Source organism: Camelina sativa, chromosome 2 (assembly GCF_030686135.1).
Source record: "Camelina sativa cultivar CO46 ecotype springtype chromosome 2, ASM3068613v1".
Classification (NCBI taxonomy): Eukaryota; Viridiplantae; Streptophyta; class Magnoliopsida; order Brassicales; family Brassicaceae; genus Camelina; species Camelina sativa.
In genome coordinates this window covers 5036088-5057607 of record NC_141881.1, presented here as the reverse complement: position 1 = coordinate 5057607, position 21520 = coordinate 5036088, and the positions used below count along the sequence as shown (strand labels likewise).

The following is a 21520-nucleotide window of genomic DNA, read 5'->3' as shown; positions in this document are numbered from 1 at the left end:
TTCAACCAAAAAATTCTTCGTTACAAAATATGCATCCTTAGATCAAACTTTCATTTGGAATATCTTTTTAGAAGTTTTAGACAAGAATTATAGAATGTTTAAGCTCTCAAAACAAAGTCGTTCATGCATGTATCTAATAATTCAATTATAAAAATGAGAAAACCTATTTGAAGTATTAAAAAAATCAACGTCAAAATTATATTTTTCAAGATTTACACAATTAAAAAAACAAAAATAAACTCTATATAAAAAGAAATTAGTAGCAAAATTATTTAAAGAACAGTAAGCCATAAGTCCGCGCATAGCGCGGATATTCATCTAGTTACTACAATAGATCTTTTAACACACACAAAAATTACTACAATAGAACATCTAAATTTTTTTTTTTTTTTGAAAATCAATAAATTTAACATTTCACAAAAAAAAATAAACGTATTGGGAAATGAAATGTGTAATGTTCAAATTTGAGTTTTCTTTTTCTTTTTTAAAAACCGAAAAAATTGAAAAGGTAATGCGGATTACGATTTAAATTCTAAAATTACCAATAAAATTTAATTATTGAAAATGAAGTGTGTGATGTTCAAATTTGAGTTTAAAAAAATACCAAGAAAAATTTAAAATGTAATACGGCCGGGTTACAAGTTAAGGCAAATAAATGAAATTTTAATATTTCCTTCTTATATATGTTTTATATGTGGACGTAACTTAGTTATATATATATATATATATATATATATATACACACTAATTAACTTGTTATGTTAAAAAACATGTCAAAATGTAATTATTTAATTAGATAGAATTTATTTTTATTATTTTCATATTTAAATTATTTAGAAATATGTTTATCTTAAGTTGGTTACTATATAGAATATTGATATGGTTCGTATTCTTTTATCTTTATGACATATTATAGGGGGAACACCAAGGCTGTTCTAATCCCAATTAAATTAGAAAAACATTGAACAGTGGGTTTAGAACTTTTTTTTTGTCTTCAATTAGAACAGTTTTTGGCAGAGTTTTAACTCGATGTGGCAGTCCGCTATTGGTTGATTTTTTTGCAAAGGACAATATATAGAATAAATTTGGACATTAAACTATGTATTAATTAAATAAAATGTTAGTGTGCTTTTAATAATTAAGTAATATGTTTGTTTGTTTTTTTTTAAATGTTTATTTGTTTCATAAATATTATAAATATTGAAACTTTTAAAAATTCTTAATTTTTAAAAAGTTTTTAAAATAGTTTTGTAACATCCACGAACCGGATTATGCGGTTTTGGTAGGAGTGTCGATCGACACCCTTGTAGCATCGATCGACACCACTAATCCTGGGTTCGTCGGGTTTGTTTTAATTCGCGATTTTGGTTTGGGTTGGTTTGGTTTAATGACCTAAACCGAGTATTTAAGTGGGGAAGCGACAAATTAAGGATTTTAGAGTGTTTTGTCGCCGTTTATCAGAGGAAAGAGGAAGAAAAGGAGAGAAAGCGTTTCTGTGAGTTTCTGGGCTTGTTCTTGGTGTTTTGGAGAGATCTGTGACTGTAGAAGGGATAGATGTTGCTGGGAACGAAGGAGAAGTTCCTGGAGGTGTTGATTCCATCGATTTCTCAACCCAGTCTTCTTGTATTTGAGGGGAGTGCTTGACTATGGTTGATCTAAGCATGAGATCTCTTTTGTTTGGGTGTTTGTTTGTTGCTTGTGGTGTTTGCTTGCTTGGGTTCGTTGTTTTCGTGTTTACCATAGGTTTCCGAGGTGTTTGGGTGAGTTTGAGACGGTTTCGAGATGGATTGAAATGGAGGATCGGCGTTCGTGTTCGCGCAGTTCGTCTCTGCAGAAGAGGCATCGATCGACACTTTGTAGCATCGGTCGACACCAGGTCGTGAAGCATCGATCAACACCTTGTAGCATCGGTCGACACCAGGTCGTGAAGCATCGATCAACACCGATGTAGCATCAGTCGACACTAGTCTTATCCGAGACTTGTTTTCCTGGTTTGATGTATTGTTGTGTGTTTGTTTGTTTGATTGAACTTGAGAGTCTCAAATGCTTGTGTGTATAACCTAGTAGATGGGAGGATGGCCTCACTAAGTATTTATGATAATACTTACGCATCTCAATTGTTGTTTGTGGTGTGTAGGTAAAGGCAAAGTGTGATCGTGGAATCAAAGGCGATGAGGAGAAGGATGTTCTAGAGGCTTGATTGATTGTGGTCTAGCTATTGTTAAGTTGCTAGTGTTGAGTTGATAGAACATTGTAGGATGTTAGAACTTTGTTATTTCATTGTTGGTTTGGATTATTGCATTGTTGGTTATTGGAATGTTATTGTTGGATTCTTGTTGATTTAATGGAATTGTTTTGTTATCCGCTGTTGTTGACTGTTGCTAGGATGTCAGTGGGTATGGGACCACTAGTGAATTATATTATATTATAAAAAATAAAAAATAAAAAACGGGATGGGTTGTTTTATTTTGGTATCAGAGCCCTTACGGTTCTAGGTCTAGGGTTCATTGTGCTTTTGCTGTTGATGTTTAGGATTTCATGCTAGAGTTGATTGTGTGAGTTGGTCAATTGTGTGTGGCATGAGGTTCTAGAACATCCTCTTCGAGCCTGCTTGGTGATTCCACTGTGAGTTGTGTTCTTGTGTTATTAGAATTATTTGTTGCTAAGCCTTCTGTTCTTGGTGATACAGATGGTTAGAGGTGAGGCTGCTGTTGGTCGCGGTCGTGGTCGTGGTCGTGGTCGTGGTCGTGGTCGTGGTCGGGGACGAGGTCCGGTTCCGGAGGCCAGTGAGAGTGTGACCCAGAGCATGGCCAGTGAGGAGGTAGCAGAGTCACAGGTTCATCCTAGTGTGTCTGGAGACCAGGCTGGTTTGGGTGACGGCAGGGCGGATGGGCCCGGTGTTGCCCTGGGTGTGAAGGTTGCAGCGGAGGGTGCTCCAAGCAGGGAGGATGTCTTGATGGGCTTGCTAGCTCAGGTTTTGGAGCGACTTCCAGCAGTAGTGCCGCCAGTGGTTGGTGGGCAGGATCCAGTGGTGCCGCCAGTGGTTGGTGGGCAGGTTCTAGTAGTGCCACCAGTGGTTGGTGGGCAGGTTCCAGTAGTGCCGCCAATGGTTGGTGGGCAGGTTCCAGCGGTGCAGCCTGTGGCGGGTTTGCAGGCAGGTGTGCAGCCAGGGGCCAAGGTAGTGGGAGCGTGGTATTTCTCAGGAGGTACAGATCTGAGTGTAGCGGATGAGTGGAGAGAGCGAATGGAGGATATTTTCCTTTCGCTTCGGTGTCCCGACCAGTTCAGGATGGATCTGGCAGTGTACTACTTGTCAGGTGATGCACGTGTGTGGTGGAGGTCGGTGACAGCACGGAGGGTGCAGCGGGATATGACTTGGGGAGATTTTGTGAGGGAGTTTAACTCCAAGTATTTTCCACAGGAGGCTCTTGATCATATGAAGGCATGGTTCTTGGGGTTGACTCAGGGGAACCGTACAGTGCGCATGGGCAGAAGGGGAAGTTTGATGATATGCAAAGATCGTGGTACGGTGGTGCGAGATGCTTTGGGTGTGGTAGCAGGGACCACAAGGTGACCAACTGTCCACAGAGAGGTGAGCAGCGGGCAGTGACAGAGCAGCGGCCGGTGACGGAGCCGCGGACAGATACCCGAGTGTGTTACTACTGCAGAGTGACGGGGCATATCAAGCCTCGTTGTCCAAAGTTGCAGCATATAGCAGTAGCAGCAGTGCAGGCTGGAGGTCAGCCAGGAGTGCAGCACGGTGTGCAGCCGGTGGGTTAGATTGATCCGACATCGTGGGTATACTCGACTGTGGAGACCGGTGGCACTAGTACAGGAGCGATCACAGGTATAACTTCTGAGATTCAAACTTGGTCAATTCAATAGTTCAGATTATGTTTGTTTTTGCTTGTGATCAATGTTAGGTTCTCAACACATGAGGTTTGTGTAGGGACCTTGTTGGTGGGCGGGTTTAAGTCCCATGTTATGTTTGATTCTAGAGCTTCTCATAGCTTCATCACTCCGGAGTGTGCAGAGAGTGCAGGGATCAGAGGGGACTCCAGGGAGCATACAGGAGTAGTCAGAGTTATGGGAGGCAAGTTCCTGAGAGTTATTGGACGAGCTAGAGGGATTGATATTCAGATCGTAGGGGAGTCGTGGCCCGCGGATTTGCTTATCAGTCCAGTGGAGTTGTATGATGTTATTCTCGGGATGGATTGGTTGCATCGGCATAAGGTGCATTTGGATTGCTATCGGGGTAGAGTGGAGTTTGAGCCTCCAGGAGGGAAGTTGGGTTTTCAGGGTATTAGACCGACTTCAGGGAGTCTCGTGATCTCGGCCATTCAGGCTGGGAAGATGATCGAGAAGGGCCGTGAGGCTTATCTGGTTACTATATCTATGCCAGAGTCAGTGGGGAAGTCTACGGTTAGTGGCATTCCGGTAGTGGAGGACTTTGAGGATATGTTTCAGTCATTGCAGGGACTACCACCATCTCGGTCGGATCCTTTTACTATTTAACTGGAACCGGGGACGATGCGTTATCCAAGGCACCTTACAGGATGGCTCCAACAGAGATGGCAGAGCTGAAGAAGCAGCTGGAGGATTTGTTGAGTAAGGGTTTTATCCGTCCTAGTTGTTCACCGTGGGAAGCACCGGTGCTGTTTGTTAAGAAGAAGGACGGGAGTTTTCGGTTGTGTATCGACTATCGGGGTTTGAACCGAGTCACTGTGAAGAACAAGTACCCTCTCCCGAGAATTGATGAGTTGTTGGATCAGTTGAGGGGTGCTACTTGGTTCTCCAAGATCGACTTAGCATCAGGGTATCATCAGATTCTAATACATGAGGCAGATGTGAGGAAGACGGCCTTTAGAACGAAGTATGGACATTATGAGTTTGTAGTGATGCCTTTCGGGTTGACTAACGCGCCAGCTGCGTTTATGAGATTGATGAAAAGCGTGTTCCAGGAGTTTCTGGACGTGTCAGTCATTATTTTCATCGACGACATCCAGGTATTTTCCAAGAGTTCTGAGGAGCATGCAGTACATCTGAGAGCAGTTCTGGAGAAGCTGCGGGAGCAGAAGTTGTTTGCTAAGCTGAGTAAGTGCAGTTTCTGGCAACGTGAGATGGGATTCTTGGGTCACATTGTTTCTGCAGAGGGAGTTTCGGTGGATCTTGAGAAGATTTAGTCCATCAGGGAGTGGCCGAGGCCGCAGAGCGCCACTGAGATTCGAAGTTTTCTGGGATTAGCAGGTTACTACAGGAGGTTTGTTCGGGGTTTTGCGAGTATGGTACAGCCGATGACTAAGCTTACAGGAAAGGAGGTTCCATTTGTGTGGTCACCGGAGTGTGAGGAGAGTTTTGCAAGCCTCAAGCAGATGTTGACTACCACGCCGGTGTTAGCACTGCCCGAGCAGAACGAGCCTTATGTTGTGTATACAGATGCTTCTGGAGTGGGGTTAGGTTGTGTTCTTATGCAGCAGGGAAAGGTTATAGCCTACGCTTCGCGGAAGTTGCGGAAGCACGAGGCTAATTATCCTACTCATGACTTAGAGATGGCAGCAGTGATTTTTGCTCTGAAGATTTGGAGATCTTATCTGTATGGTGGGAAGGTACAGGTATTTACAGATCACAAGAGTCTGAAGTACATTTTTACTCAGCCTGAGCTGAATTTGAGGCAGAGGCGTTGGATGGAGTTAGTAGCGGATTATGATCTGGACATAGCTTACCATCCTGGTAAAGCTAACCTAGTTGCAGATGCCTTGAGTCGGAAGCGGACGGCTTCGGCTCAGGAGCAGGATATGGAGGTGTTGGTAGGTGAGATTAGTGCATTGAGGTTGTGTGCTATCTCACAGGAACCTTTGGGTTTGGAGGCAGCTGATAGAGCAGATTTGTTGAGCAGAGTACGGTTAGCTCAGGAGAGCGATGAGGGGCTGGTGAATGCCTCTAAGGCTGCGGGTCGGAGTATCAGGTTTCTGCTAATGGTACTATCCTTGTGCATGGTCGGGTCTGTGTGCCCAAGGGTGAGGATTTGAGGTAGGAGATACTGAGAGAGGCTCATTCGAGCAAGTTCTCTATTCATCCAGGGGCGACCAAGATGTACCGTGACCCCAAGTGGTATTATCACTGGGTCGGGATGAAGAAGGACGTAGCCGACTGGGTGGCGAAGTGTGATACTTGCCAGCTAGTGAAGGCGGAGCATCAGGTTCCTGGTGGATTATTACAGCGTCTGCCCATTCCAGAGTGGAAGTGGGATTTGATCACGATGGATTTCGTGGTTGGTTTTCCTGTGTCGAGGACGTTTGATGCGATTTGGGTCATTGTGGACCGTTTGACTACGTCTGCGCATTTTCTGGCCATCAAGAAAACTGATGGAGCAGCGGTTTTGGCCAAGAAGTACGTGAGGGAGATAGTCAGATTGCATGGTGTGCCTGCTAGTATTGTGTCTGATAGAAATTTCAAGTTCACCTTGGTGTTCTGGAAGGCGTTTCAGGCAGAGATGGGCACGAAGGTGCATATGAGTACAGCCTACCATCCTCAGACGGACGGTCAGTCAGAGAGGACGATCCAGATTTTGGAGGATTTACTGAGGATGTGCGTATTGGATTGGGGTGGTCATTGGGCAGATCATTTGAGCTTGGTGGAGTTTGCTTACAACAACAGCTACCAGGCGAGTATTGGGATTGCTCCTTATGAGGCATTGTATGCGAGGCTGTGTCGTACACCGTTATGTTGGACTCAGGTGGGGGAGAAGAGCATATATGGTGCGGATTTTGTTCAGGAGACCTCGGAGAAGATTCGGGTTCTGAGGCTGAACATGAAGGAGGCTCAGGATCGACAGAAGAGTTATGCTGATAAGAGGAGGAAGGATCTTGAGTTTCAGGTTAGTGATAGAGTGTACCTCAAGATGGCCATGTTGCGGGGTCCAAACAGTGACAGAGACTAAGTTGAGTCCGAGGTACATGGGTCCGTTCAGAATGGTTGAGCGGGTGGGACCAGTGGCATACTGGCTGGAGCTGCCTGAGGTTATGCGTGCGTTCCACAAGGTATTTCATGTGTCGATGCTGAGGAAGTGTCTTCACGAGGGTGATCGGTTGTTGCCTAAGATTCCTGAGGATCTTCAGCCCAACATGACTTTAGAGGCGAGATCGTTGAGGGTTCAAGGAACTTCGGAAGAAGAAGATTCCTTTGATGAGAGTCCTGTGGGACTGTAATGGAGTAGAGGAGCAGACTTGGGAGCCAGAGGCGAGGATGAAGGCAAGGTTTAAGAAGTGGTTTGAGAAGCAGGCCGCGACTTGAGCTTGTCTAGCCGAGTCCAGGTTGTAGTCCGTGGCTGGAGCGGGTACGGAGTATTCCAGCCCATCTCTCTTGATACTTGGTCGCTTAGGGGTGGTTGGTTGTGCGACTAAGTACCAAGATGAGGTGGTGCTCTGGATGTGGGTGGATGGCTTGGATTGTTGTATCTTATTTTTTTGTTGAGGTTGTAACGATTATGACATTTTTTAGATTAATAAAATGAGTATTTTTCTTTATGTTTGACTGTTGTTGTCATGGGAAAAAGAGAAATAGCTCGGGTTTCTATTTTTGGAAGTTTCCATAAATAGAAAGTTTCCACAAAAAGGAGGTTTCCAGATTTAGAAAGTTTCTAAAAAGGGAATTTTTTGTGGGAAGTGTTGAGGTAGATCTAGCCGGGAGATACTCGATGGCATCCGATTTGTTTTTTTGTTCAAGGCCGTGTGGGTCCAACTCATGTGATACCGAAAGCTCGATGAACTTTGTGGCGAGAGAGTGGGAGTGGTATGATGCTTCGGATGACGATCCGAGAGCGCGCTCGAGGGTGACGACCCAAGAGCGGGATATTTGAGACTTCTTGGATACCGTAGCTGTGAGCCGCGGCTTGGCAGCGAGCCGGTATGTCTCGAGGGTTGCGACCAAGAGCGGGGGAGTGTGTGTGAGTGACTTCCTGGATGTCGTAGCTTAAAGCGGTTGGCCTGATAGTGAGCCGGCAAGATTTGTTGGTTGCGACCACGGACGGGGGAAGCACTGAGTTGTGAGCAAATAGTGTTTATGATGCGAGTATATTGGCTAGAGGGAGACCTCGTGGGTCAGTCGGAGGTGTGTGGACTGTTGCGACAGTTGTACGGGAAACCTTGGCTGACGGTGTTCAGTTTGGTCTGAGGACGTGCGGGCCATGTTGATGGTGGCACGGAGGTCCTTGACGGATGGACGGTATCGCGGGATTCGAGAACGAATCCTTGTTGGAGGGGAGAATTGTAACATCCGTGAACCGGATTATCCGGTTTTGGTAGGAGTGTCGATCGACACCCTTGTAGCATCGATCGACACCACTAATCCTGGGTTCGTCGGGTTTGTTTTAATTCGCGATTTTTGTTTGGGTTGGTTTGGTTTAATGACCTAAACCGAGTATTTAAGTGGGGAAGCGACAAATTAAGGGTTTTAGAGTGTTTTGTCGCCGTTTATCAGAGGAAAGAGGAAGAAAATGAGAGAAAAAGTTTATGTGAGTTTCTGGGCTTGTTCTTGGTGTTTTGGAGAGATCTGTGACTGTAGAAGGGATAGTTGTTGCTAGGAACGAAGGAGAAGCTCCTGGAGGTGTTGATTCCATCGATTTCTCAACCCAATCTTCCTATAGTTGAGGTGAGTGCTTGACCATGGTTGATCTAAGCATGAGATCTCTTTTGTTTGGGTGTTTTTTTGTTGCTTGTGGTGTTTGCTTGCTTGGGTTCGTTGTTTTCGTGTTTACCATAGGTTTCCGAGGTGTTTGGGTGAGTTTGAGACGGTTTCGAGATGGATTGAAACGGAGGATCGACATTCGTGTTCGCACAGTTCGTGTCTGCAGAAGAGGCATCGATCGAAACTTTGTAGCATCGGTCGACACCAGGTCATGAAGCATCGATCGACACCTTGTAGCATCGGTCGACACCAGGTCGTGAAGCATTGATCGACACCGATGTAGCATCGGTCGACACTAGTCTTATCTGAGACTTGTTTTCCTGGTTTGATGTATTGTTGTGTGTTTGTTTGTTTGCTTGAACTTGAGAGTCTCAAATGCTTGTGTGTATAACCTAGTAGATGGAAGGACGGCCTCACTAAGTATTTATGATAATACTTACGCATCTCAATTGTTGTTTGTAATGTGCAGGTAAAGGCAAAGTGTGATCGTGAAATCAAAGGCGATGAGGAGAAGGATGTTCTAGAGGTTTGATCTATTGTGGTCTAGCTATTGTTAGGTTGCTAGTGTTGAGTTGATAGAACATTGTAGGATGTTGGAACTTTGTTATTTCATTGTTGGTTTGGATTATTGCATTGTTGGTTATTGGAATGTTATTGTTGGATTCTTGTTGATTTAATGGAATTGTTTTGTTATCCGCTGTTGTTGATTGTTGCTAGGATGTTAGTGGGTATGAGACCACTAGTGAATTATATTATATTATATATAAAAAAAAAAAAACGGGAAGGGTTGTTTCAAGTTTAAAATATTATAAATATTGAACTTTTTAAAAGGTTCAAATATTATATTTTCAAACCTTTTAAAACTTCAAAATCTTATGATCTTTAAATTTTAAAAATTCTTAGCTTATAAAAGGTTTTAAAAACAATAATTTATAAATTTTAAAAGTTTAAATTATTATAAATATTGAAACTTTTAAAAGGTTCAAATATTAAAAATATTTAAACTTCATAGAATCTTTGAAAATATTACAATTACTTAACCTCCATAGAAATTTTAAAATATTATATCTATACTAATAAAGAGTTGAAGCTATAAACTCCTAAAGGTGTCCATATAGGATTTAAAACAACCAATAAGAATTAGATATTTCTCTAATTAACATTTTTAGAAATATAGTAGTAATCTATATTATTAAGAATTTTTAGAAGAAAAAAAATTAAAATTTATAGAAATAAAAGAAATATGGTTTGATATTTTTGCAGTAAAATTTTTATTTTTAAGTCTAGGAAAGAAGGATTGACGTCGCAAGACCTTGAGTTGATATTATTTGAGTTTAAAGAAGAAGGATTGACGAAAAGCACAAATATTATTTTAACTATACATGTGTTCATATTACTTTCTCTGCGAGTAAGGATTTTGGTTTGAGAAGTTTCAATACATGTGGATCTTAAACTGAATAATTATATGGATGAAATTATCAATAATTGGGTGCATGTGTTGACTATGCTGGTCTTTATGAATTGTACAAATTTTATGAAAAAATAAAAGATTTTGGTCTTGGAGTTTGATGGGTTAACAAGTTGTATGATAGTCTAAAAAAAATGGTTTTCAGTGAAAGAATGTGAAAAAGTTGATGAGGAAGAAGAAGAAAAAGAAGAAAAAGAAGAAGAGTATAACGAAGAACAGGATAAAAGTAATGATGACAATTACCATAAAATTTGACAATGAAAATGACAAGAAAGAATATGAAATAAGAAAACATTGAATAAAAAACACGGAAACATAGGTGGTAGCGATCAATTAAATATGAAAAACGAGATAAATTCAAGATTACAAAATTATTTCGTTTTCTGGTTGTCAAAGAAATGGTTTAGGATATGTGAGGTCACCAGTTTGATTCGCCTTGCCTGGACGTCGAGTTAAATTCATGATTTTTTTGATCTGATTTGAATATATAACACAACTCATTTTTATATTTTTTAAAATTGTGTATCTGAAATTTAAATTATTATTTAATACTAATATAATTTATTTTATAAGATAATATTTTATTATTGTCATCAATCACATAGTCCCTGCATTTCATAATATAAGATGTTTTAGAGAATATTTTTTATTTCATAATATTAGATGTTTTTAAGTTTCTATGCTACTTTTATATTAGTTTAATATATTTTATTATACAATTTTATTTATGATTGGTTGAACTTTTTTAAAGTGGTCATTTCTTATATTTTGAAACGGAGTGAATATATATAATTTTCATCAAAATACGCGTGGGTTCAAAACCTAATCATAATTAATAACTTTTTTTGTTTCTATATAGTTGGATATGTAATTTTTTTAATGGAAATCTAATAACATATTTTTTTGTACCCGCATATTTCTAATTGACACACAATCAGAAGACTCTCCTTACTTCTACAACAGCCCAACATTATTTTATAACTTTCTGTAGTTAATATTAAAAATAAATTATTTTATATAAAAGTTTATTAATTTTTGAATTTTTTTTGTTTCTTTTTAATTATGATACTACCGTTTTCGTATTAAAATATTACTAATGAAAATTAAGTTATGGATGTTATATAATATTTATGTTCCACAAAAAGTTATATAATATTTGGGTTTTAATATTATTCAATATTTATGTATTACTCACAAGTATCAAAAATTAAAGTGGTAGTGATGTAGGTTGTAACATCCGGTTTGCGGAGAGGTTTAAAAGAACTGATTTGACCACCTATCACCAAAGTACAATTATCTTTTCGATCAAGGGTTTTGAGAGAACTTTAAACTTAAACTTTTTTGAGCTGAAGTAGTTTCATGATGAGTGATCTTCCGGGAAGTGACTATCAAAATTGTACGAGTGGGGACAAAACAAAAGGAAAAACTTAAAGCTTTCCAAACGTAGCAAACCGACCGTCGATATGGATGGATTCGCAAGCCTAATGAGAAGACATGAGGCTCATTAAGGAAGTTGAACCCATATATTGGGAGTAAAAATGAGACCTACTAAAAAGTCGTAATAGGCGCGTGTGAGATAGAACGCGGGTTTAACCTGTATCCAAACTTGTACTATTCTGAACTAAAATACTAGCTTATAACTACTACACCAAACTAAACTTGTTAAATTGCATACTTTTAAAATTAATATATACTTCATTGAAGGTATAATAAAATTTCAGTTAAAATAAAGCATATCTCCCCAATTCTAATCCTAGAACTAGAATGCATTTATGAACAAAAATTTTAATATTTATCCTTTATTTCCAATATTCTCAAAATATTATTCCTACCATTTTAATCTTCCTATGAATCTATTCACCACTACTGAAACCTAACTCATTCCGCAATTCAAGAGGCTCATAGCCCTACAAGCATGTGATAGTTGTCACAATTACTTTATTAAGCTCTCTTTTGCTTACTTCACCTCTAACAATATTTGTTTGCTATTTACTTTCTACTAAATTACAAAAAAAAAGGATTTCTTTTCTTTTATGAAAAAAGCAAACAAAATAACTTAATATTAATTGGATCTTTTCTTGTCCTAGTTTTCTTCTAGGAGTAAAAAAAAAAAAAAAAAAGTGATAAATGGATGTACATGATAGGCCCTTTCCCCAAGACCTGTGGGGTGTGGCACCACCATTAATCATGTGGCTCTAATCCGTAGATGGTCCAATGTTATATCAAAGTCATCTGAACACAGCAGACTGTACCAATAATCACAATCCCTGAATTAGTCACGTTTCTGTGTGCTCTCGTCTCGTTTATAAAAATGAAAGCGACTCTCGCACCCTCTTCTCTCACATTCACAAGCCTCCCTTACTCATCCTCTTTCCACTCATCATCGTCATCGCTTCTCTTTCGGTGTCCATCATCCTCAGCCTCTATGACGACAACAACCCGTGGGAACGTGGCTGTGGCCGCTGCTGCTACCTCCACTGAGGCGCTACGTAAAGGAATAGCGGAGTTCTACAACGAAACGTCGGGTTTGTGGGAAGAGATTTGGGGAGATCACATGCATCATGGCTTTTACGACCCTGATTCTTCCGTGCAACTCTCTGATTCTGGTCACCGAGAAGCTCAGATCCGAATGATTGAAGAGTCTCTCCGTTTCTCTGGTGTTACTACTGGTTCGTGCATCCTCAATCCCTCGCTCTCTAATTTGTCGTTGAAGAAACTTGAGTTTTTTTCTTTTTGACAAAAAGTAATCTAAATCATAATACTATTTCGAATGGCGAATTGGAAAGCAAAATTATTGATACAATACACTATATCATGAAAAAGAGAGTTCAACAGACAAAATGATTCTTAAAATCTTGATTTTACTCAACATTCTTATATTTGTGGGGTGCAAAAATCAAATAGGGATATTTTGTCTTTTTCTTGTCAAATAATGTAATCTGTTAACCCATGAAAGGTGGTTTTATTAGCCACGTTCCATCCATAAGCACCAGGCCATCTCTGACTATATATTTTTCTATCTGTCATGTAATTTTACTCTGTTTTTTTTTTTTTTAACAATTGGAATGACTTGCAAAACTTAATAAATTACATAGCTGTAAACTCAAAAGTATATATAGTTTACTGTTAAATATTATTTTCTTATAGACTATTAATTTTTAGTAGAGTTCGTAGGCGAATGTAAAACTCTTTCTTACTCTTGTAAGTTACATATTTATACACATGAAGTTGAGTTAATGCCATTTAAATGATTGTGACTGAAGATGAAGAGGAGGAGAAAAAGATAAAGAAAATAGTGGATGTTGGATGTGGGATCGGAGGAAGCTCAAGGTATCTTGCCTCTAAGTTTGGAGCCGAGAGCATTGGCATTACTCTCAGCCCTGTTCAGGCCAAAAGAGCCAATGATCTCGCAGCTGCTCAATCACTCGCTCATAAGGTATTTTAATTTCTTCTAGTTTGCGATAAAAGTGAACCGTTTCTTTTTTTTTTTTCCCTCTAATTCTACAGCATTGGACCTATATATATAGGTTTCCTTCCAAGTTGCGGATGCGTTGGAACAGCCATTTGAAGACGGAAAATTCGATCTGGTATGGTCGATGGAGAGCGGTGAGCATATGCCTGACAAGGCTAAGTTTGTGAACGAGTTGGTACGTGTAGTGGCTCCTGGAGGAAGAATAATAATAGTGACATGGTGCCACAGAAACCTATCCGAGGGGGAGAAAGCTTTGCAGCCATGGGAGCAAAACCTCTTGGACAGAATCTGCAAGACATTCTATCTCCCGGCTTGGTGCTCCACCGATGATTACGTCCACTTGCTTCAATCCCATTCTCTCCAGGTTATTATATTATTTCTCACCCTTTTTACTGCTGAAAACACTACTTATTAACTGGAGTTTAATTGCTACTTAACTATAGTATCTGAAATATATATATATATATATGTGTGTTTGTAGGATATTAAGTGTGCAGATTGGTCAGAGAATGTAGCTCCTTTCTGGCCGGCTGTTATACGAACAGCGTTGACGTGGAAGGGCCTTGTGTCTCTGCTTCGTAGTGGAATGAAGAGTATAAAAGGAGCGTTGACAATGCCACTCATGATCGAAGGTTACAAGAAAGGTGTCATTAAGTTTGGCATCATCACTTGCAGGAAGCCCCTCTAAGTCTAAAAAAACTAAAACAATTTGGCGCTGTTATCAGTTATTCACATACACTACTAGATGAATTGAATAAGAGTCACTATGTGAAAGCATAATGAGATTCCGCCGTATTTTATTTTAGATCAAGTAAAATTTTCAGTCTTTTAGAGGTTTTTTCTCCAATATATAGTTATCTTCAGTTTATTGTTCGGTTAAAGATAATAATGTTTTATATATTAATTACGTAATTTTTCTTTATCAATTTCAATTTATATAAAATAAAAATTATACATAAGTCATCTGGCAAAAGAAATGGCGTTGTAACTGCCAGACCAAACCTTCAAAGACCTCATATACCGATACAACTTGGACTAGTTCTCTTCGGGGAGGATCAATTTCAATTTAAGAATTCAAAAGAACACTCTGATCCCGAATGTGTGACAATGCATAAAAACTCTAAAACCAATCATTTTATGTTCCTATCTATTCTTCTTCTTCTTCTTCCTCCATCATGCGAAACCTTCTGGTCTCGTAGACATGGTACATCCACACAGGTTGAAGCAAATCTCTTGCGGCCTCCAGTTTCTTCACTACATCTTCATCACTTTCTTCACCAATCTCTCGCTCTATGATCGGGTAGATTCTTGGAAGTAACACCAACATTGTGTCCAGCTCTCTCCACTCTCTATCTTCTCTACTAACCAATTTCACACATACAAAGTTCAACAATCCTAGAGCTGTACTGTAATCCTTCTTCTCTATACTCACTGCAGAACACATCAAAAGAAAATAACCAATCCCATCGACCACCTTAGAGTTACCTTTCACCAACGAAACTATGGTGTTTCTCATTCTTTTGAATGCCGGGAATTGTAGATGGGATTCCGAGGTCTCATCTTCTTTGTTGATTTCAAGTAGTTCGATCTTCGCACATGTAAAAAGCCATGACGGAAAGCAGAGCTTAATGTGGTTGAACGAGCTGGTGTATGAGCTTTCTTCTTCCAAGTTGTTGTTGATGAAACAAGGTCCTAGTGCAAGAACCACATCTGGTATCCAAGGGTTTAAAGCTGTCACAAGTCTTGATGCATAAGCCGAGCCTAGAGATATCTCAACCGTGGTGAAGAGATCAAGCAGGTCATTTGCAAGGTCAAAAGCTTCAAACAAAGGTTGAGAAGCTTCGGTTGCATTTCTCATCACTAGGTTTATGAACTTTCCGGCATAACTGGTGGAGCTTTTTGTCAACAGAATCATGTCCTTCATATCTGCATCCTCAAATTGTAACTTAGCGGTTGAATGGTCGTTCAAAATGGAGATGGCATACTTCAGATATGCAGATGTGAACTTCAACATCCTTGCTTGGAAATGGGAAGCTAGACCCATCTCTGTATACTCGACGACAAACTTGAGAATTGCAGTTAGTATTTTGACCTTGTTTAGTACAACTCGTTCCTTTGATCCCTCAGAAGCTGCATGAAACATGAAAACGATGTCAGAAACTTGAATTCTTAATCGGGATGTGTTATACACCACAGGAAGAGATTTCATTATGTTGGGTAACATGTGGAATGAACTCAACCTCTCAACTCACCAGCATTTGAACGTTTTTGTTTCAGTTGGTTGCCATTACTTGTAGTGGGTTTCTTGCTAAGGTTAGCCTCTGGAGATGTGGTGGTGCCTGGCGTTCCACAGTCACCTGCTGCTTGAAATAGTTCATCTGTACAGCCTAAGATGTGATCCATTGTTTGGTCCATAATATCCTGCAACAAAATGGAAAACCCTAATAATTAGTAATCTGATTGTGTGAAGAGGAAGGTGTCAAGAGGGAAAGCAAAAACTCCTTGCCTCAGCGACCCTCATATCATTCCTCTGAGCATCCGTATTAAGATTCTGAAGGGTCATGTGCAAAGCAAGAGAAGTATATGCCAATACTGGGTACACATCCATGTAAGTGCAACAAGTGGCTTGCAGAATGCTAGTCTGGGAGACAACTTTTAAGGCAAGGAGTAGCTCCCCAGCATCAGACTTGAGTATAGCTTTACGAGCATCTTCGATAGCGAGTAAATCCTTTATTTGCCATGCTATTCCCACAGCAACCGAATAATCTTCCTCAAAACTGATTGCACTTTTTCCACTAACATGTTTCCACCTTGCCGAAGATTTTCCAGAGGACTTTGATTTCTTCCTCGACATGGAATGCACATTCTTTCTTTCTACTTCATAGCCAAAATTGATTTGACAACGGTACGCAGTCTTCTGCATGATACTGGTAAAAGTTCCAATGAGGTCACTAAAGGCATCAGAAGACAGGAGTAACTTGTGTACAGACCTCAACTCAGTCTGTCGTCCTGGATCACCAGGCGAACCACCACAATTGACAACTAAATTCATGCAATCTTCTAGGACGTCAGAGACAATATCAGGGGAGACCATAGCGATTATATCGAAGACAGATGACTGAGCCTGTGCAGTGGGTGCAAATGATAGCAAGCTTTTCAAATTTACACCAGGTAACAACTCTTTCAGGGAGGCCATACACCCAGAATCAGCAACCAAATCTTTACAGAGATAGTACGCAGCACGAAGCAAGCCTTCAGTCTGGTTATCCTCTAACTTATCACCTGACAAGACTGAATTCAACAAGAACCCAACAAGGTGCCGCACAGATTGAACGGTTGCTCCTAAAGATACTAAAAATTCGCAAAACCTTGCACCGGCCATTGGGTTTCTGTTTATGAGTGTTCTACATCGCTGGCATGCCTCCTCAGCTCTCTTTCTTGATGGAAAGTATGATGGTATTAGCAGTCGAGCGATTCCCTTAGCAACATGAGTCTGATCAGAGGCAAGCACAGATAATAACACATCCAAGCTCACTACCTGCGTATAACAAGGAAAGTGTTTAACCAGTAACTCAAGAAAAGTAAATAAAAAAATATCACGCATCTGAAACAAAAAAGGGAAGGCCCTCCTCCTACCGTGTTAAACTGGAAAGCACGAACATCTCGTAAAAGAAGCAGCAGATCTACCATGGCAACGCGTACTGAAGTAACACTATCTAGCATCAGATGCCCCAGTCTTGGCAGAACCACTTTAAGTATGCCATGGGATTGTGGGTTTGCGAGGAGGTAAGTAATACCATTAACCGTTGAAAGTCTAACCTCACTGCACGATTCATGTGACATAACATCGAAAATATTTGTGAGGACCTTGGTAATTGTTGCTGATGGAATCACTTCCCAGAAAAGATAGAAAACTCGGCAGAGACCTTCCACAGCAACAGACCTCACATCTGGACATTCATCACTCATCAATTTTTCCAACAAGTAGAACTGTTTGTCAAGTAGGCAATCTTTTGCTTCTTTTGTTGCATCAGGATCCTCCATGGGGAAAAGATCCAGAAGCAAATGTAAAGCATTTAAACGAACATTTGAATTTGCAACCTGAAAGAAGAAGATAAAGAGTAGCAAAATCACTTCCTGCTAGCTGATATCACCCCTATGTTTATTCTTTGAGAAGAAGGCAAAGGCTTTAAAAAAAAAACAAACCTGCAATGAGCGAAATATCATAGGCTCAGCAAGGCTAAAGAGAAGCTTCTCAACTCCTTGAGTCGTTCGCTGACTGATAAAGCCTTGCAAAACCCTCCTTAAAGAAGCAGAAAAGGCGCAAGAACTAGCGTGAATACAAGTATCAATAATCCCCTGCAAAAAACCATCTTCAATCTCACCTTTCAAATCTTGCTGCTCCACTTCTTTCCAAGCTCTAAACAAAATCCCACCAAAACCCTCAAGCACAGACTTCCTCGCCAAAGGAATCTGAGCCTTAACAACAGCAAGACCGGCCTTCATCAACTGTCGGCTAAGCCCAAAGGCAAAGGAAACAAACCTCTGACCATCTTCAGTCTTGACGTAGAGAGGAGAAACCACACAGCGCATCAGCAACATCCTCAGATCTTCAATACTCTCATCCTCAAAATCAAACAATGTAAACGCTTCCCTAAGCATATACACTCTATGAACATCAACTTTCTTCTTCAAGGTCAATGACCTCGAAAGCAAAAACGGTAACGACTGCGAAATCAAAGACTCTCTTCCCACTAAACCTTCCTTCCACCAACACTCACAAATCCCAGCAATCTCGAGACACAGAACCGAATCCGACTCGAACAGTCTAAGATTATCGTGCAGAAATTGAGCAGCGGGAAGTAAATCCGAAGTTGAAAAAGCTTTTTTGGGATTCAGAAGACATAGATGAACAGCATGAGAAAGAACCTCAAGAGAACTGAGGAGGATCTCCTGCTTACGCTGACCCGAATCCAGTACGGATCCAACTCGTTGGCGTTTCGGCGGAGGCGAATTGGAAGGAGAAGGGACGTAGGGAGTAGTAGTATCATCATCATCATCGAGTTTTTGGAAGGATTCTGTGTGTTGGTGGATTGACTTGTGAAGAGCGAGTGGGAGAGAAGATGAGAGGTCTGACGAGGGTTTCACGGCGTAGATGATTGATTTCAGCGCCGCCTTTGAGGTTTTTAGGGATAATTTGATGGCGGTTGAGATGAATTCGTCGGCGGATGTCTTGAGAGATGACCGGAGCCTTTTCTCCATTTTCTGCAATTTCAATTTTTTTTTTTTTTTTCTTCTTTGTTTTTGCCAGTAACTTTTTGAATTTTTGTAAAACCTACGGCGCTGTGACAGACAATACGTCGTCTTCCGCGTTTTTAAACCAAAAAGGTCAAGAAGACAGTTAGATTTTGAAACCAAGCTGAAGAAGACATTAGACTAACACTGTTGGATGTTGGAACAACAAGCTTCTTTTAGACATATCACGAACGGCAATAGCCCAAACCTATAATTTTTTTTGATGATAAAATAAGTCCGCATACCCTATATTCAAACCGGTTTCGGGTACCCGATGACCAACCCTCTTGACAACTATTGCTTTATGTAGTATATCACGAACGCTTCCTTTCAATTTCTCAAAAAAGTACGCCCATCATCAAAATGTCACGTACGAAACTACCAATTATCCCGTCTACTAATACTATACACTAGAAAATAGAAATCCTACTTTTCTAGCTCTACCTGGCCTGACAAAAAAACACTAGGCATACAGAGAAGAAAATAAAATCTTGTTGTTACTTTATATCATTTATTCCAAAGTACAAAAAATGTACTCCCTTCACTAAAAATTTGGTTCCATAGTAGACTTCACCGAACAAAATGCAAATAACATCAAATATAACCTATAAAACGCGCGACAAAGCGAAGTAGAAGAGTAGTAGCTAGTAACTTCTCCTAGGCACAGCAAGAGCCTTAAGCGGGTGTTTCATGACGACGGTGAACTCGAGCTTCTCAGTCAAGTCAACCTCATGACCTTGGACCTCTTTCCACTCAAACTCCCTCACCATATTCGCCACATAATACTCGAGATGCAGCATTGCTAGCCCAATCCCTGGACATATCCTCCTTCCAGCTCCAAACGGCATCATCTTTATCCCCCTGCTGCCGGTTATGTCCACCGATTCTTCTTGGGCCCCAATAAACCTCTCCGGGTTGAACGCCATTGGTTCCTCCCACACCTTTGGATCCCTCCCTATCTCTGCCACCATGAAATTAATCGTCCCCTTCTTCGGAACCTTGTACCCTCCCAATACGGTGTCTTCCGTGACACTATGCGGTAGCACAAAGTGTCCCGGAGGATGCCTCCGGAGACCCTCCAGCACCACCGCCTTGAGATACGGCATCTTCTGCGCGTCTTCTTCTTCCACTTCCTTCGCTTCTTCTTCCCCAACTACGCTTTTGATCTCCTCGTACAGTCTCCTCTGGATATTCGGGTTCTTGACGAGGTTGGCCATGATCCACTGCAGCGCCGTGGCTGTTGTATCAGTCCCGGCATTGAGAAACTCAGAGCACAAACTCACAATCTCGTCCTCGTTCAACTTCCTCTTCTCATCTGGAAGCTCCACATCGAGCAGAGTATCAACATATGACTGTACATACTCTTTGTTGTCTTCCTCTTCCTCTGGTGATCTCTTCTTCCTCTCTTCAACAATCTTCCTCCGAGCACGAATCAGCGGAAGCAAAACGTCGTGCTGCTCTCTCCTCATCTGGAAAAACTCTTCCCATCTCTTTCGCAGAATCAGTTTAGTGAACTTAGGCCAGAGATTAAGGATGTTGAACCTAGTAAACCCAAGAAGCTGTCTCCTCTGAACATATTCCACCTGTTTGATTTGCTTCTCGTCGAGCTTATCACCAAAACACATGAGGACAAGAAGTGCAAACATTGCATAGTGAAGATGATCAACCACAAGGATCGGTTCTTCACCTCTGTTCTTACGAAATCGATCAAAGAGGATCTCAAGAACCCACCGCCGCGCGTGAGTGTAAGATCCCACGCGCGACGGGTGGAGAATCTCAGAGGTGAGATTACGGCGGAGAAGCCGCCACGTGGCTCCGTACAAACAAGAGCTGATGTTATGTTGGTTGCTAGAAACGATCTTGCTGACCGGAGGCGCCGGTGGACGATCAGCGAAAACGGCGCCGTTCAAGACTAGAGCCTGGTGAGCGAGAGAACGATCGGCGACGAAGATGGCGGGGCGGGAAGTGATGCGTAGAGTGATGATTGGACCTAGACGGTGGTGGACGGAGCGGAGATAGCTGTCGAGACCACCTAAGCCTTGCCGGAGCCACTGGAGGGTTCCAACGAAAGGGAAGAAGTTAGGGTCAGGTGGTAACGGAAGAGAGGAAGAGTCACGGAGACGAAGGAGGAGGAGATTGAGAAGGAGAGATATGGAGAGAGAGGCCAAAATGAGTAACCATATCTCCATTTCTTTTTGGTTCTATTATTCTAGGGAACGTCTACAATTTATTTTTAGTCTTCCTTCCTCTATTTGTATATGTATATATATACACGTGTGACTGTGTGGCTAAATTCATGTAACAATATTTTATTTGTCAACCTACGTGTAACACTATTTATTCTTAGAGATTAAGCAATTTTAATTTGTCATAATATCTTGTTCTCTTATCTTTTTCCAGATTTTAGGAAATAAATCTGGAAAAAAAGGAAATAAATCAATGGGGTTGGAAATAAAAGTGCGCTTTTTAAAAGTCTGTCTATCCATATGTTTTTAAATAAATTTGGTATAAATAGATTTTATAATAATTAAAAGCTTTTTAAATCCTTAATTTTGAAATTAATAAAATTGAATTTAATTAAAACCTGTTATTCAAATTAG

General features: G+C 40.8%; 2 protein-coding genes and 1 pseudogene across 3 annotated transcripts; 1 reads left to right on the top strand and 2 right to left on the bottom strand.

Moving 5' to 3' along the window:
* The first annotated feature begins 12123 nt into the window (after positions 1–12123).
* LOC104722834 (tocopherol O-methyltransferase, chloroplastic) lies at positions 12124–14551 on the top strand. The gene is made up of 4 exons (XM_087480658.1): positions 12124–12822; positions 13417–13589; positions 13681–13989; positions 14107–14551. Exons 1-4 carry the CDS (start codon positions 12465–12467, stop codon positions 14311–14313), a joined length of 1047 nt encoding a protein of 348 aa, XP_087336784.1. The 5' UTR covers positions 12124–12464; the 3' UTR covers positions 14314–14551.
* Positions 14538–19130, bottom strand: LOC104722825 (uncharacterized). Its single transcript, XM_087480652.1, has 5 exons — positions 17832–19130; positions 17262–17726; positions 16132–17163; positions 15878–16046; positions 14538–15755 (listed from the first exon to the last, which is right to left on the bottom strand). The coding sequence occupies exons 1-5, from the start codon at positions 18885–18887 to the stop codon at positions 14773–14775; spliced, it is 3705 nt and encodes a 1234-aa protein (XP_087336778.1). The 5' UTR covers positions 18888–19130; the 3' UTR covers positions 14538–14772.
* Positions 19131–19400: 270 nt separating this feature from the next.
* On the bottom strand, positions 19401–21184 carry LOC104722842 (cytochrome P450 89A2 pseudogene; annotated as a pseudogene). The gene has a single exon (XR_015577678.1). The product of XR_015577678.1 is annotated as a cytochrome P450 89A2 pseudogene (transcript).
* Between the last annotated feature and the right edge of the window lie 336 nt (positions 21185–21520).